We start from the raw sequence: 16,651 nt of genomic DNA, 5'->3' as shown, positions 1-16,651 counted from the left end.
CCGGTTTTCAAACCTACTATTGCTGGTATGTTAGGACAGTGGCAATTCTTTTTTTTTTTACCGCCCCCACAGTTATTCTCTAAACGCACAATCTCAGTGCCTGGGCACTAAAAAACTGACCCTTCAATTTTGCGCTTTCTCGCAAAAGTATTTTATAATTTTAAACGCAAAAGTATTTTGTATACGGCTCAATATTCCCCTCTAAGCAGGTTAAAGAATAACCAATTTGGAAGAACACAGAAATTTTACTCACATAGAAATCGGAATTATCCTATAGGTGATGAAAGTCTCCATTTTGATGGATTCCCCAGCAACTCACGCATTCAGCCGAGCTTAATATTTAAAAGCAAATTTTTTTATGATAAAAACACGCAATGCAATTTAAGTGGTCACAAGACAGAAAATACTTTTTGTTGCTTAGTACGCGTAACTGGAACTGCTTTAAAAACGACTTTGAGAAAAGGGCAGTATTCCTGAGATGATACCACGTTTGTGCCGGCAAATTGTGCAAAGCGCCCACTGTAATAGACATATATATATTCTCGGTTTAGTACTGCGCTAGTTCTGTTATTTGAATTGCGTGTTCAACAGTGAGACTATACCACAAACATTGTGGCTCTAAAATGTTAAATGCAAGCTCTGTGCACATATGGAATATTTTTATTGCTTTTGGTTGCTGCGAAGTACGGAATGCTTACAGAAAATTCATCGTGCTCTTTGGCCTTCGCAAACTAGACGAGGGCAGCAGTCCGGGTAAGTTCCGTTGCCTTGGACTTCTACGCATTCCTCAATCGGAGGATTGGGGGTACACCTGCAACGGAATAGAAACATGGCTGTGTTATACATAGGCGGCTGCGCAAACTGCAAAAAAGTTGATATGTTATTTTCAAAATGGATACTATGCAAAGTAAAAGCCTTTTAATGAGTTCATCCGTATGTGTTTCGTGCCTATGCATTTGAGCGTGACTGTGATCATGTATGTCTGTACCTCTTTGTATGTGTGTTCGTTCGTGCGCATAAAAGCATGCCTTTTTCAGCGTGCCAACTCTTGCAATGAGTCATTTATCATCTATATGTGCCCGACATGTTACATATTTCCGAAGGTTTTTAATTGCGGAACGCAAGAAACTTTCGTTCCGCTTGCACGCATCGGAGTCCCAGAATAACATAACATTCCGTAATTTTAGGCGTACGTTGATGTGCAACCTCGTTTGCATCCTCAAACCTAAACGTTACTACACAAAAAATCATGCTGAAATATGGTTGTAACTTCACCTTATAACGTATCCTAGGACTCTAAAACGATCACCACGAAGCTGCTTCATGCCCGGACCTCACTGACAGCGTCACGGATATGACACCGATAAAATGCGCACGAATAAATGACAAACAAGAACCAGAATAAAATTTTTTGTTGATTTCGATGACCGGGCAGTCGAACTCACAATCTCTCGGTCTGCGATGGTAGGAGCCAGGCGCCCTGATCACAGCGCTACCGACGCTCATGCACGGGGCTTAACAAACGCGCGTTATATATCCCACAGATCCCTTTCACACCGATGTTGGTTGGCGTGGAGGGGGCGTGTCGCCGTCTGGGATCGGTGAATGAAGTACTGCATCGTAGGACTGCCGACAGGGAGCGCTTCGGTAGTTTCAGCTTTTGATGCTACGAGAGACATGCACGGAACGCCTTCCCACGCTCATTGCTGAAGCTTGTCTTCTTTTCGCGTTGCTGAAGCGATGTATGGTACACCCAGGAACACACACGTAGGTTATTCTATTTCTGCGGAGCGCACATCTTGGCGTTTCTCTGCTCAAATGACGATGCTTTGACTGAGTGCATATCGAGTACCAGTGTTAAGTGCTTGTTAATGCTATCATTGCGCCGGATTTAGAATCGGCTGTATCCAAAGGTATCGTAACTACTTCAGCTACGGCAAGGGTTGAATCATGATCTTTGGCGTTAGTCATTTGGATGGAGATATGCCACTCAAGTGAGTGTTCAGTATTGGGAGTAGGTTGTGTGTGCCACGACAGAAATATACATATCCTTACATTGACATGAAACTGCTACTGTTTTGATTCCAATAAAATATTGCAACCACTGGTTCTTGTATCAATTGAAGTATGACTACTTGTCGTGCATAGAAATGAAAGAAATGAACTTGTGCATGCAAAAGAAATTGCTGAAACACTGTCTGCTCAATATAACTGCTTGTGCTTTATTACTAAACGAGTTGATCGGATGATGCATGCATTATGACACATTGTAGAGGACAGATAGACAACGGAATGTTAGGCAGATATCAATGTTCTAACGTAGATGGGTGATCTTTCATCCAAAGTAGCATAACTGAAAGTGCCTGTTGTATAAATAAAGTTTAACATAATGAGCAGGTGGTCGAAGGAGTACACATATGATAGAGTTTTTCCAGTTTTTTTTTCATATTTGCTACAGTCCTCACGTTTCTGTGTTATGAGTGTGAACTTCATAATTCCGAACAGGCCAACCTGTCTGCTGCTGTGAAAATACCATACTAGTAATTCAAAATAACCACCATTTTCTGAATAACCTCTGTTTCATTGAGGAAGGCGGTAATGCGTATTTCTTAATTCGTACTACATCATCTGTGCTAGAGGAGGGCGAAGTACACATGAGCGTTTAAAAGAGAGAAGTGCAAGCACATTATCTTTTTTATTTTGCAGGGGACCTGTCACTGGTAAATCTGGGGAGGTTGTGCTTGACCTTGGGGCAAGCGTCGGGTATTCGCTTTAACGTGGAGGCGTGATGCTTAACAAAAAAATTAATGAGTAAGACAGTAGGTAGTCTTCGAGTATGAAAGCAACTAAATACTGAATATGAGTGATAGAGAACCACTGTATGCCGCATTGCGAAAAAGCGCTAATTGTGGAAACAGATTTTCGTTCAGCTGCTCAGAGCGCGCTGCTGCCCCTGCGTGCAGCTCGCGGCAGTACGCGTGCATTAAATGCACTTAATGTAGGCGCGTTACAATGTTCTTGTAAGTCGGGCATCTGCGTCTGTAACTTCCATATGAGAACGCAGGCGGTCTTGGAACCGCTCAGAACACGCTGCCGCATCTGGACGCGCGCAGTTCGCGGCTGCAGAAATAACGAAACTTTCTCCTCAGCATACGCTCATGGAATGTACATACGCTCGCTCATCTGAAGATACCTTTGTCACGCTGGTATTCATGAATTTAGCGCGAGCGAAGCATTTACGCTATATGGAGAAGCACTAAAGAGGGCGCCCGTTTATAAATTTTCTAGCGGCACGACATGGTGAACCGGAGAATTCGGAGCCGAGGGTGTTTACGTCGGCTCGGCCTGCATGACGCCCCACAAATTATGTATTGACCTTACGCAACAGCGAACACACACCGATGGTACAAGAACAGAAGTTCGAAGTTGTGCCGACGGGTTACCAGCCGCTTTGTACACGCATTGGTACATATATAAACCCACGAAAATAGCAAGGCAAGAAAGTGGTGCGTTGTGGAGTAATGGTTATAGTGTTTGCTTTCAGTGCGTGTGGTCGCGAGTTCGATTCCTGTGTTGTGCGTACTTGTATGCAAATGTCATGGTCATGCATAAATACTTTGATTTACATTTTCTATTATGCCCTAACGATGAATAGTAGTGGAAATTGGCCGGTAAACGTAATATAGTGCATAAAATATACTGTTTTTCTTTTTTCATTTCGCGACCGCTCTAGGGCCTCGTATAAAAGGAGGCTTTAACAACTCTCAAAAGAAGCAGAAAAACTCTCAATGCGCTCTGTTCAAGCCCCAAAAATGGGTTACATAAAGACACCAACTTTACCTCCAGAAGGAGGCTTCAAAAGCTCTCAAAAGAACCGGAAAAACTTCCAATGCGCTCCGTTCAAGCTCTCAAGGTGAGTTCAATAAAAACACAAATTTTCCTCATTAGTTCCATCTAATCACTCCCTTAACAAAGTATGTAAATAAAACCTCCTTTTGAAGGGGGTTTTGCGTAGTACCTTTTGGATGCACGTTATGCGTTGAGCCCGAAACTCCCTAAAAGGCTAAAACCCGTTTGCAGTGTATACCAAAATTCGCATAGCATAGGAAGAGTGTATGACGAACACGATTCACTGGTGATGACATGAATAACGCAAAATACCTGTCGCGTACGTCAGGAAGCCCTTTCTCTCAGCCACGTGTGGCACATACCCGCATACCAGAGTTCACGTTATGCGGGTATGTGCCACAAGTGGTAGAGTCTCATTCAGCACAGTAAACGCGAACATACACATTGACACGCGAGGAAAGTGAGAGTAATAAGAATTGTTCGGCTTTTACATCCCAAAACCACGGTATCATTATGAGAGACGCCGTAGTGGAGGGTTCCGGGAATTCTCACCATTGTTCCAGCGTTCTTTAGGCAGTGTTTGCCAGTTTTCACCAGTGTTCTTTAACGTGTACTGACATCGCACAGTATACGGGCCTTTATCATTTAGCCTCCATCGAAATAAAACTGCCGCAGCCGGGCTGGAACCCACGACCTTCGAGCACCTAGCACCGTAACCGCTACACCACCACGGCAGACGCAAAAAAGTGACACAGCTGAAGACAGAAAACTCAAAAAGTGGGGTCAATGCTTCCTACAATAACTCTGCCGAGGGGACCATGCCCCTCCTCATTACCAGTGATTTCAACATTGATTTATCAAACGTGAACAACGACTGCTTCTTACACTGCATAAAAGAGAGCTTGGATGTGAACAAGGCATCACAAGACCTCGTTGACAGGTCCAGGACAGGAGGCATAATAGATCCTTTCTTGGTGAGAGGCATCCACGATTTCCACCAACTGTACTATACCTTGCACTACACTACACTTGGAGCCCTCGTAGCCGCGATCACGAACGGATTCGATAGCAAGTCCTGTGCACTACACATCAGCTTACCGCGTCTGGTGTTAACACCCATGTTGCAGTTCGCATCGTTGCGCAACTCTAAACAACTGGTTTTACAACATATGTGCGACTCTTCAACATATATGTGCGTATATCGTTTGCAGTTTTGCGCTCAATGCAAAAATCAAGCCACAGCCACTTTCCCGCCCATGCTTCGCATAACATCGATTCCCACAGTACGTGGGATCTGCCGAATTTTTTTCCCTAAAATCTCCTCCTTTCGCGTTATCCTGCGTAGAGAATGAGCGATAAGGCTTATAGTGCCGCTGAAGCGACTCATCAGTAACGCTATAAAGATGATCGTTATGGCTTGCCTGTCAAGCAAGGAAAATAATCGATCTTGGTGAATATTCTTACATCAGAAAGCCGCCGTTCTTGTATTCAACACTGTAACCGCTGATCAAAGACACGGAGACAGAAAACTGTTGCTCAGCAAATTCTAGTAATTTATAAGGGCGCCTCACGTTAGGTAGCCTGAATATTAAGCGTCTTTGTTCATGCCAACAATTTCACCACTTTAGCGGCTGATTACATAACAGCATTCTTAAATTAGGTTCATGGATCTTTCTTCTTCAATGAACTCCACACTGCACTTGCTATTCGTGAGGCGGGCAGGAATTTGTTTTTCGTTATGGATTTAGAGGTACTGTTGACCCTCTCTAGAGGGTCATTACAGGGAGGTACGACACTCAGCATCACTTAAGCAAGCTCATAAATATAGAATTTACAAAAATAATTGAGACATATTTATACAATATGTAAAAGCTATCTTACAACCGAATGACTAGGCACATTTGCCTTCCTATATCAATAGGTAACGTTCGGAATAATCGTTACGGTAAATCACATATATGTACATCAAGCAAGTGCATGAATTTATTAATATCATTTCTATTTATTACATCACTCGGTAACCCATTCGATGCCTCAATCATCTCAGGGAAGAAGGAATGTCGCTACATCTTCGTTCGCTCAGTGTAAAACTGCAGCACTCTTCTATGATTTGCCCTCTCCCTTCGTTTCCCAGGTGGTTGTAAGTAGTCGTTTCTGTTAACTTTAGGTGTGAAACACCTTATGCGCTCCGGCTGTCGGCGTTTCCTGTCGTCGTAGCCCGGCACGGTAAAGCAAGTGGCAAATAAGACGGTGCGTTCGCTCAGGAAAAGCGAGCGAGAACGCGCGCTCACACGCGAGAGACAACGCCACGTGCGCTTCTCCTAGTGGCAAACATGACGGCGCGTTGACTCACGAAAAGCTCTGTTTCTGCGATGAACGCTGTCTGCGATGGGCGCTGGAGGCTGCCAGCGACGCTGCCTGTAGCAATAAGAGGACGCTTTCCTCTCATTGCTATTGACGTGTCCCTACGTGAAACACCGGTGCTTCGCACCTCCCCAGATTTCACGTTAGTGGAGCTCTCTTGTATAGTGTGGTGTAGCAGGGGTGGGAAAAGGAAGTGAGTGTGAAAAAGAGAGAAAAGAGGATGGCAACGCCACCAGCTCTGCCGCTTCCTTTTCTAAGATCGCCTTCAATTGACAAAGAACTTTAATATACTTTTAAGTCTGCGTTTTTACAGTGTCTCCAGATCAAAGAATTGTAACATTTCTGTGACTGAGTCATTCTTCGCATATTTTGGATATATAAAACGAGTCGCAAGCCGTTGTACTCTTTACGGTTCATTGACCAATACTTTCTGGAAAGGATCCCATACAATGCGGGCATATTCAGGTATCCGTCATGTGAAGGTTTTAAAAGCAAGAAGTTATACGTCCGTACTTGCGCCCAGTAGGTCTTTTTTTCTTATTATGTATAGCTTCTGTGATGCCGTAGAGCACACATTATCGATATGTGTATGCCACTTTAGTTTATGCGTAATTGTGAAGCCTCGGTACATAAATGCATCCACTCTGAATAAGGTATGATTCCCGATTTAATATTCGAATGGAATTATCGCTTTTTTTCTAGAAATGTGGGCAACGGTTGATTTGGAATAATTGGTTTCGATACCCGAAGCCTGACACCACAAGTGTAATTCCTGCAGGCATCGGACAATGTTCAACTGGTCATTCCTACTAGTCACTCGTGCATAATTTGAACATTCATCAGCGAACAGCTTGCGCTCTGAAGGAAGTTTTGTTGAGCTGCGCTATCGCTGAAATACATAAAAAATAACATGGGCCTAAGAACAGACGCCTGCGGTGCTCCAGAAAACACTTCCAGCGAACTGGACACAGTGTCTTCAATTTTCACGAATTGCTTCCTTTCATTAAAAATGGTCATTAACTAAGCACAAGCTGACTGAGTCCAGCACAGCGAAGCTTATTCAGCAATCTATCGTGGGGTACTTAATCAAAGGCCTTAGCGAAATTTATGCAGATGACATGAATTTGTTCTCACATATCAAATGCTGTCGCAAAAATGTATCGTTCCAACAAGCTGTGATGTAGTTGACTGATAAGGAGTAAACTAGTTTTCATTTGCCAGAAACGTGACGATATGCTTGACATCTTCAAGTATTTTGCAACAAATTGACGGAAGTGAAACCGGACGGTAATTATTAGCGGACAACCGATCACCATTATTAAACACAGAGATAACTACAGCTGTGCGTCATCACATGGCACTGAACAAGTACAAAGGGAGTTTTCAAAAATAATTTCCAAGTAGTAGGACATCCACTTCGCATAACGCTGCAAGAAAGGGGTGGGTATATCATCAGGTCCGCGTGCTTTCTTAGAATCAAGAGACAATATGTTTTTAATGATACCTCTCGCCTGTTAGTAATAACTCCCATCGGTTCAGACAAGTAACACATTGCACCCTCGTCTGCAGTGTCGCATCTGCGTCATGTAAAAACTAACTGAAAAACTATTAAGACTGTCTGCAATATCAAGATTCTGCACCAGAACTTCATGTCCACATTTCAGCTCCTCAATTTTATCGTGCATATCACACATATAAACCCAAATCATGCTAGGCGAATGCTTAATAAAACTACTCAACTTGTGACTGAAAAAAACGCACTTAGTTTCCATCAGGTTTTTCTTCGGTTCCCTTCACACACGTGCTAGTTCCTCTTAGTCCTGGTTTCATCTTCTACGCAGTCTTTTTAGCTTTCGAATCTTATGAGCAGTGTCTCGCGTTATCCACAGGTTGCTCTTTTTAAGCTTCGCTCTACTACGAAAGAACTTGTCGATGCAATGTTTAATGATAACCTTGAAGCGCTGCCGCAATTCTTCAACTGTTTCCTGCTCGCATGTGTGCTAAATTTGAATAAATGAATATCCTAACCAGTCAAGGATGGAAGTGTTATCTGCGTTCGCGTAATCCTTTACATGTAGAGTTTTAGCTCGTGAAACACTCAATGTAACATCAACAAAGACTAATCTGTGATCAGAAACGCCCCCCTCAACACATAACTCATAACTGCATTTTTTTTTAAACAGAACACCAGGTTCAACACTGACCGATACGAAGATAATATCCTAGTATATTCAAGTATATTCATTCACTCTTTCTATCAAGTTATGAGCGAACATAATTTCCGAAGTAATAATAATATCATCTCGACCTGGCCAGACATAATAATATCAATCTCGACCTGGCCAGACAAAAAAGCATCCCCTTTAATATGTGGTAGATCGAAGTCTCCGCTAAGAATACGTCTGGTGTTCCCGTTTGCATGGGCGCAAAGAAAGTTATTCAATTCATCGAGATACTCTGGAGCTGCGACGGGGACGCCTTACCCCACAATTATTCATACGAGATACCTTCAGCCAATCCTTATGAAGACACATCATAAGCGAAGCCGGCTGCATGACACTTGCTTCAGTTTACAAACTAAAGCCAATGAGCTTCCAACCGAGCCCTGAGTTACGTGTATATCATTCCATATCATTGTCGACTTTTTGCAATCAATGTGCAAGTTTTCTTGCTGGCGTTGTCGCCTCGTGACATAGTTTTGGTCCTTGGACACTTTAGTTGAGTGAGCGACAAATGAAATGCATTTTGCTGGCAAGAGCGAGACCACTCACCCTCCGATATACACTTTATGTGTCTCGGCATTGCAGAACCAAGCTTGGCAAGGATTTTCAAACTGAATACTTTCGTGGTGCCCGAGGGTCCTGTTGTGATAGACGCATTTGCCTGAAATGCAGAACGTACAGATGAGAGAAGCAGCATTACAATTTTGTAACTAATGAAGTATAGGAAATTTCAAAAATTATTTACGAGGTGTCATTAGCTTTACAGAAACAAAATATTACGGGCCCGAATATTTGGCTAACTAAATTGCATCTGCCATAAAACAGTTACGTGTATATTGAACGAAAAAGAGTGACTAACTTGCAGGCTACCAAGAGCATGTCAAAGCCTATGTCATTCAATACACCTGATGAAGTGTTTAAGGCAAAAATTAAATAACATGAAGCTAACGCAATGCGAAAGCAGTGTGCTTCCAGCAGTGCACGTCTTTTAGTATTTGTTATTGCTAACTTCTATGTAATGGCGTAGAGATTCTCGAAAAAATCGTTGTATCTGTGAATTCACAGATTCTGTTTTTTTTTTTTTTTGAGAAGCCGCAAAATTTTGACATGCTAAGAATGACAAAACTTACCATCGACCACGTCTACAAAGGCTTCTCCGCTTGTCGCTTCGTTAATATGCCAGAGTGTGATGCTCAGGACAGCAATAATAACGAGAAATCCAACATAACGGTTCATCTTGACAGGCTATAGCATGCAAAGTGTGTCGGTTAGACTGATGCGCTCTACTTTTTCTTCTCGCGAAAGAAGAGAACCAGTTCTTTTTTTTTATTTAGGAAAAGCGTGCAGCGATAATCACGGTTCCCGTTTCTCGTAGCGTCCGCGTTCGGTATCGTTTACCAAGAACTCGTGCGTTGCAATCTGGAAATACGAGAACAGCAAGCCGCTGGGCGAGAATATTTCCTCATAAACTACTTGGCACATTCCTTATCTGAAGTAGAAAAAAGTCACGCTATCCGCTAAAGATTAAGTTCCCGCGACCCAAGTATTTATTTTTCTTTGCGCTAATATTTCGTCACTTGCATTAGCGGGAAACCGTATCGCGTGACGGAGCTGCGACAGCATAAACAATCCCAAGCGGATCATCCAATTTTGTCTTTGCAGATAAAGAAGTCGAGATTTATTGCAACAGGCATCTCATAATATTGCCCACGCACGAATTTGCATGCGAGATGCATGCATGATGTACGGCTGACTAATCACGCAATGTTCTGCTGCCGCAATGTTTTTGTACTCACGATGATGATGTCGCAAAAGGCCTCCTCCTCCAGTGCCCCGAGCACGATAACAGGAAATAAAAACTAAAGACCAATTTGATGCTGTTAGACCGCTGACTTTTTTAGTTTGATAAAAATCAGCACTTGATTCCTTCTTGATTTACACTTTGTACTGTTGATGCTCTCTCCATGCACGTTAATGTACATCAATTCACATCAATGTACACATTCACACTGAAGCAACTTGACTCTTTTTATGTTTACTCGATTCACACATAAATCACTTGATTCCCTTGCCTCTAGTGCAGGGTAACGAACCGGACGCTTACCTGGTTAATTTGACTGCATTTACTCTTCTTGCTTTATCTCTCTCTCTCGTTGTTCATTCTTTATTCACTGGATTCAATTTCATATATATGTTATATCCCATAATTTATTTTAGCGCTCGTTGCTTCAATTAATCTACGCGTTTCCGTTTGAATTAACATTAATTTGTACTGCTAGTCATTTGGCATGATTATATAGATATTTAACCTCCCGGGATCAATGGTACCGTTCGTGTTCACGCCGCCATTCGTCACCAATGCCGGACGCAGGATTTTTCTACTAATGAGACGTCTAAGGCTTACACCATAATGTAGCCGAAGCCCTACTGCGTCATCCTCCAGAACAGACTTCCAGTTTCGAGAAACTAGCCAGAGTGTCGAACACCTTCTGTATGCTTAAGGTCGTCGAAGCCTTTTCACGGCAGTCCGATACAAACCAATATTCTGAAGCCTAAAGAGAAGTGTCTGGAAGACCTGCTTATATAGGGAGGCAATGCCCTGTAGGGAGCGCCTTGTTTATATGTAGCCCAGTCGTTCAGGGCATTGCATTTCAGCACTCTTAATCGTCTTCCCATACTAACTTGTCCTGTTCTTACTTTTTCTCTTTTTTCTTTGCTTATATGTCCAGAGGTTCGAATTTCAGCGTGCAAGTAACCCCGTCATCAAGTTTTTACCTTTCGCTGAAGTCAACTTATCACTTGACACGTGCGGTACAGCGGAGTGCTGATCATAAATTTGATATTTCCATTATCCTCCAAACTCATTCATGCATCTTGGACATGCTCCGGTAAGTGATAATTCAAATGATTCTTCGCGTTGCTTCTTTTTTCGATAAATTTATTCAGCCTTCCGAACTTCACATTATACCAGGTAGCTTCGTTACGGTGCAGATATGAGTCGAATTACGAAGCCGGAAACTATATCCAGAAGCGTCGTTGTTCTATCTTCAGTAGCACATCATCTGAGGGCAACAATTCGGATACTCTCCTTCTCCTTCCACCAGCTTGCAACCTCGTCCTACTGCCTGTGGGGAGCATCTATAAAAAAAGCAAAGCGCACGCGATGTTACGAAGAACCTAACGAAAGCACCAGCGCTGACTTACACCTGAATATATATTCCGGTTACATGTAAGTGTAACCTTTCTTTTTTTGTTTTCTGCAGAACATAGATAAATTGAGTAGGCAAGGTGCTATATACATCAATCTCTCTAAAATAGTCATGTTAAAACAGTACAGAACAGAAAAGAGGTCATATGTATACATGTACCCAGATGTGACCTGTAGTGAAGTCGGCGATCTTCCTTCATTACGCGTCTTTCTTCAGTCGCCTAGATTGCTCTACAGCGCTTACATTCACGATACACCAATTAGTCTGCAATAAAATTCTTTAGCACCAATACCCTTATACTAGCTACCACGCAGTGCTGCAACTCAGATTATATCCTCCCCCACATTTCAAATTTACAAGAGACGAAGGCAGCCACTACAGGCGACTTCAAAGCAATACGTTCATCATGGAATTCTATACTCTACCAGATGAAACCGACATTATACGGCAACATCTGCCCACACTGCAATGTGGCAAACACTATCGTACACCGCATACTAGAGAGGTAAACGAGGCTTGGCTTATACAAAACCAAAAATAGTCCGGCATCGGCTTCCCATCTATCTCTGTGCAGCACAAAGAAATATTGTACTTGAACGGGTAGAGGGTTTTTTTATTGTTATCTGTGTGTACCCACGTGTGGGTATATATTTATGTTCTTCACATGTGAATAAAAGTTCAGTTGAGAGCTCGGCGCTTGTGTTTCGTGTGTTCCTCCGCGATTCTGTCGTACTTTGGGGCGCCATTTCGTAATTATGACCGGTGACATCACCCATACTCATCACAAACCCCACTAATAGTTGTTGAGTTATATAACATCAAGCTAGTTACATATATACACGGCGAAATGCAGAACGTTCATTCCACATTTTCGCACACATCGCGAGTAATGTTGTCTAATACACAGCTAGATTGAAGTTCAGTCTGTAGAAACATACACAGAACTAAACGCTAAATAACCTAATACCTAGCCAATATCTCCTTTCTAAATATATTGTTAAATCATATTCGTTATCCTGCATACCTGCATAGTATAAGCAATACTTCAAACACCATGTAGTTTATAATGTTTGAAAAAAACGTTTGGTTAAATTTGTGTTTGTGTTTTATAAATCGACGCAATCTGTACTACACCAAGGTTTCTACGAGCAAAACGTCTGCTTTCGATTCCGTAATTTCTCATTGAATGGTCACGCGATTGCCGAACAGTGCGTGGGGGGTAGGGCCATCGCCAGGATGTCTACCCTGCCTTCAGGCGTATCTTCGCCTGACATGCAATATGTTGAAACAAGTAAAATAAAATAAAATGAAATATATTTATTGATTCATGTATCTTTTGGCAAACATATGCAATAAAATTCAATTCAAAATGAATTCAAAATGAAATGATACGCTCACGCGCACGCGATGGACGCCACATACGCGCATGCGAGTGACAGCCAGTCTAACACGTACAATGGAAAAACATAAGGAAAAAAAAATTGCCAGATCCCACGCCTTGTGGGAATCGGTTTCATGCGAAGCAGTCAGCGAGGAGCTGTTCATGCTGCATTTTTTTTTTACTTTGAGACAAGCGTTACGAGGTGTATTGAAGTGTTTTTGTATGCAAATCGTGGGCTTTCCAGGCACGGCTACTACACTGGCGTTTAAAGGGTAAGTGATGGTTTTACGTAACGTGAACACTCGCGTGAGAGCACAGACGTCAGTGTTATCGAAACAAATTGCACTTTACGGTGCGTTGATGTGAATATCATGCATAACTTTCGTTAGCGTATTCCTCCGACGTCGAGCAGCGCCTTAATATAGCTTGCTGAATCATAGGAATAAAATGTAATTTTTATTGCGCTGCTCTAAAAGCGGAGCCAACACTGGAGCCACAATTGACGGTAATCCGACATGACACATGTATCATAGGAGTTCATATGTAACGTTTATTGCCTTGTTATAAAATTAGATAGCGAGCCCTGCAACCGCAGTTGACGTTGCACTGACATCACGCCTGCATATGGTGTTTTTCCAAAGCCTTTTCAAGACCTGGCGTGGCTCTGTGGTTGAATGCATGTTTACCACGCAGAATTATTGGATTCGTTTCGTACTGGGATCCTGTTCTTTTTTAATTTTTAGCATTCGTGGGGTCAACGCTGCCAATGGCAGTCTTTTTAACGCTCTCGTATTTGAATTACGAATGCCTGTTCTCGCCGTTTCTAGGTAGCTATAAACTGTAAATCACCTGTGGCGCATATCCGCGGCCCATGGTATTCGGGTATGTGCCCCACATATCTGGAGAAAAGGGATCGACGACGTACGCGACAGGATTTGCACGCTGTATATATGACGACCAGACAGTTATATTCGTCAAATCCTCTGATCCGCCCATGCCAGTTTTGGTCTACACCAAGTTAAGGAGGCGATCACGAGAGCAGCCAGACGTAGATAGATAGATAGATAGATAGATAGATAGATAGATAGATAGATAGATAGATAGATAGATAGATAGATAGATAGATAGATAGATAGATAGATAGATAGATAGATAGATAGATAGATAGATAGATAGATAGATAGATAGATAGATAGATAGATAGATAGATAGATAGATAGATAGATAGATAGATAGATAGATAGATAGAAACGCCCAAAGTGCCTTTGGTTCGCTAAGAAAGGCTTCGCATTTAATATTCAAAATGTTCGAACCGCATGATTTGCACTTTTAACATTTTTTACACCAAAGCGTGAAGTTCGAAAGGCGCAACAAAACGCCTTTAAGAATTTAGCTCGTGCAAGCGTACGCGTTCCGGTGCTTCTCGCATTTGCCGCAGCGCTCACAGGTTCTTCGAGAATTTCTTTTGCGCAAGTCAGCGCGCACAGGTGCTTGGCGCGCCTTTAAACGCTGACGGAAAGGTGTCGAGTCGCCGTTAGTTCATTTGCGTTTACTAGAGCAATTGGCATTCGTAAGTTTCTGCGATATATTTTCTATTAGTAATGACATTTTTTTATCAATAGTATTTATCAGTATTTATTAAAGTAATTCTACCAGAGCAACCGAAGTTGTGCTGTAGAAGGTAGAAGGGCGTTGAGCGTGAAAAATAACTAAACATCTAATTCGACAAGAGGAAGGCTTTTACGAACACAGTAGTAACCGAGCTGGTGGAAACAAATTAAAAAATTTTGCCACGTGTCCCCCAACTCTATGGGTCATGTGAAAGGTAGCAGCTGCTGCTAGAGATGATAATTGCAATAGTGACGAGGCTGATCTTTTATTACTCACCCCGCAATAACCACAGATTTAGATGCACCATCACATGTCCATTCTTCACACGGATCACGAAGGCTTACGGAATGGTCCACTCGAATAGTTCTTCCCTGGAATGTGCAATGACCTGAAATACAAAACATGTTCGTAGGTTAGGTCTGAAAATCACTTATTTACAGCTGTCGTAGTCAAAGATGTTGTTTCGATTTTTTTTTACAAGAAAAAGCTGGCGGAAAGCTTATTTTATGTTATTGCTTACGTCACTCGCATAGGCTGGTGTAGGTTCATAGTCGCGTGCCACTTGCGCACTGCAACATCACTTGTTGACAGAAATAGCGAAAGACCCAAGCGATACCATTATGACTGCCGCTATTCTGAGGAATCCGGAAGTTTAGAGAATGACAATATATTTCTCCTCCGCTGCGACAGTGAAGTGAAGCCATGCTTGTATCCAGCAACATAACATCAGAGCAAACGAGACATTGCATGGAATTGGCTCGAACGAGGTGAGATTCTAGAACAGGGTTACCTACTCCGAAATCACAACTTTCTTATAAAGTGACGCATCTCCATCACAGCCAAATCGTGCGGTAACCGTTTTTCTCTGTTGCGCTTGTTAGTCTAGGCAGCAATGATGCACCAAAATGTTTAGCGATTACACAAATTGAGCAAATGAAAACTTACGCGATTGAAACCGACATGATGAACGCTTGTGTATTACATGCGTTAATTCGAATAATAAGCTATGTTTCACGCACTGGCCCAATGATATTTGCTTGCTGAAATAAAAAAGAGCACGGGAAATGGTGTAATCATGGATTTGGACCTCCTGAAGGGGACTTGGAGCCACGTGTACTTTTCATATTTATGGCTGTTTTAACTTAAGATACTGCATCTTCTATCGTATTGCCTGTAATAGTAATAACCACTACTGGTCGTGAGCAAAATCAATGCAAAGGTTCGGCAGAGCTTTCCTACATAACCTGTTAACAGCCTGAAAATTAGCATATGTACAAAAAAAGCCCATTAGTTTACATTTCACGGGACCCGAAAAAATGTCTCAATAAACCAAATGTCGAACTATCGACAGTATCAACGAAACAACAAAAATGCCTATTACATAAATCCACTTTTATTATCTGCATGAATACGCAACAACCACAATTTTTGCTTTCTTTGCTTTCTTTGTTGTTTTTCTATTCAAGACGGCCTCATGATAGAGCGGGTCGTGGTCAGTGGGATAGGGCATCGTGGTGCCGTTTTCAATGCGCATGATACCTTAGCCTCTCGCGGTAACTTTCTGGGGTTTCTTACAATGCTGTAGCCCAAGTCAAAATAACGCGGAGACATACCGTTCTTGATTTCTGTGGGTGCCCGCTCCATGTAGCCGTTGCATATGCCACATCCCGCGCAAAGAACAGAAAGCGTCACCAGCAGGCACTTGTGTAGGAGAGACATATTCGCTGGTGTGTGGACTGGTTCGCCTCTGCCTTCTCTGCTTTAATCGGAGCAAACGAAACGAGCGTACCTGCGTTTTATTCGCGAATGATTTTGAAAACATAGGAAACATAGTACGCGCCACTTCCGCGAACTGGTTCTTCATCACGGCCTTAGAAAGGCGGCTGCTTAAACGCATTTAATTTACGCAGGTCGGCATAGGCATTCAGTCACGACAAACAACTGTAATTTATAAACTGTCGCGTTTTACGCAGTATTTTTTTTCTACGCCTTCAGGTGCATTCTCAGAAGCCAAG

General features: G+C 42.4%; 1 protein-coding gene across 1 annotated transcript; it reads right to left on the bottom strand.

Annotated features, from left to right (window-relative positions):
* Positions 1 to 641: 641 nt before the first annotated feature.
* On the bottom strand, positions 642 to 16,355 carry LOC119397411 (uncharacterized). The gene is made up of 3 exons (XM_037664838.2): positions 16,250 to 16,355; positions 8,985 to 9,096; positions 642 to 811 (listed from the first exon to the last, which is right to left on the bottom strand). The coding sequence occupies exons 1-3, from the start codon at positions 16,353 to 16,355 to the stop codon at positions 706 to 708; spliced, it is 324 nt and encodes a 107-aa protein (XP_037520766.1). The 3' UTR covers positions 642 to 705.
* Positions 16,356 to 16,651: the final 296 nt, after the last annotated feature.

This window comes from Rhipicephalus sanguineus, chromosome 6 (assembly GCF_013339695.2).
Source record: "Rhipicephalus sanguineus isolate Rsan-2018 chromosome 6, BIME_Rsan_1.4, whole genome shotgun sequence".
NCBI classification, from domain to species: domain Eukaryota; kingdom Metazoa; phylum Arthropoda; class Arachnida; order Ixodida; family Ixodidae; genus Rhipicephalus; species Rhipicephalus sanguineus.
Note: the sequence above shows the minus strand (reverse complement) of the source record. Positions and strands in the feature narration are given on the sequence as shown.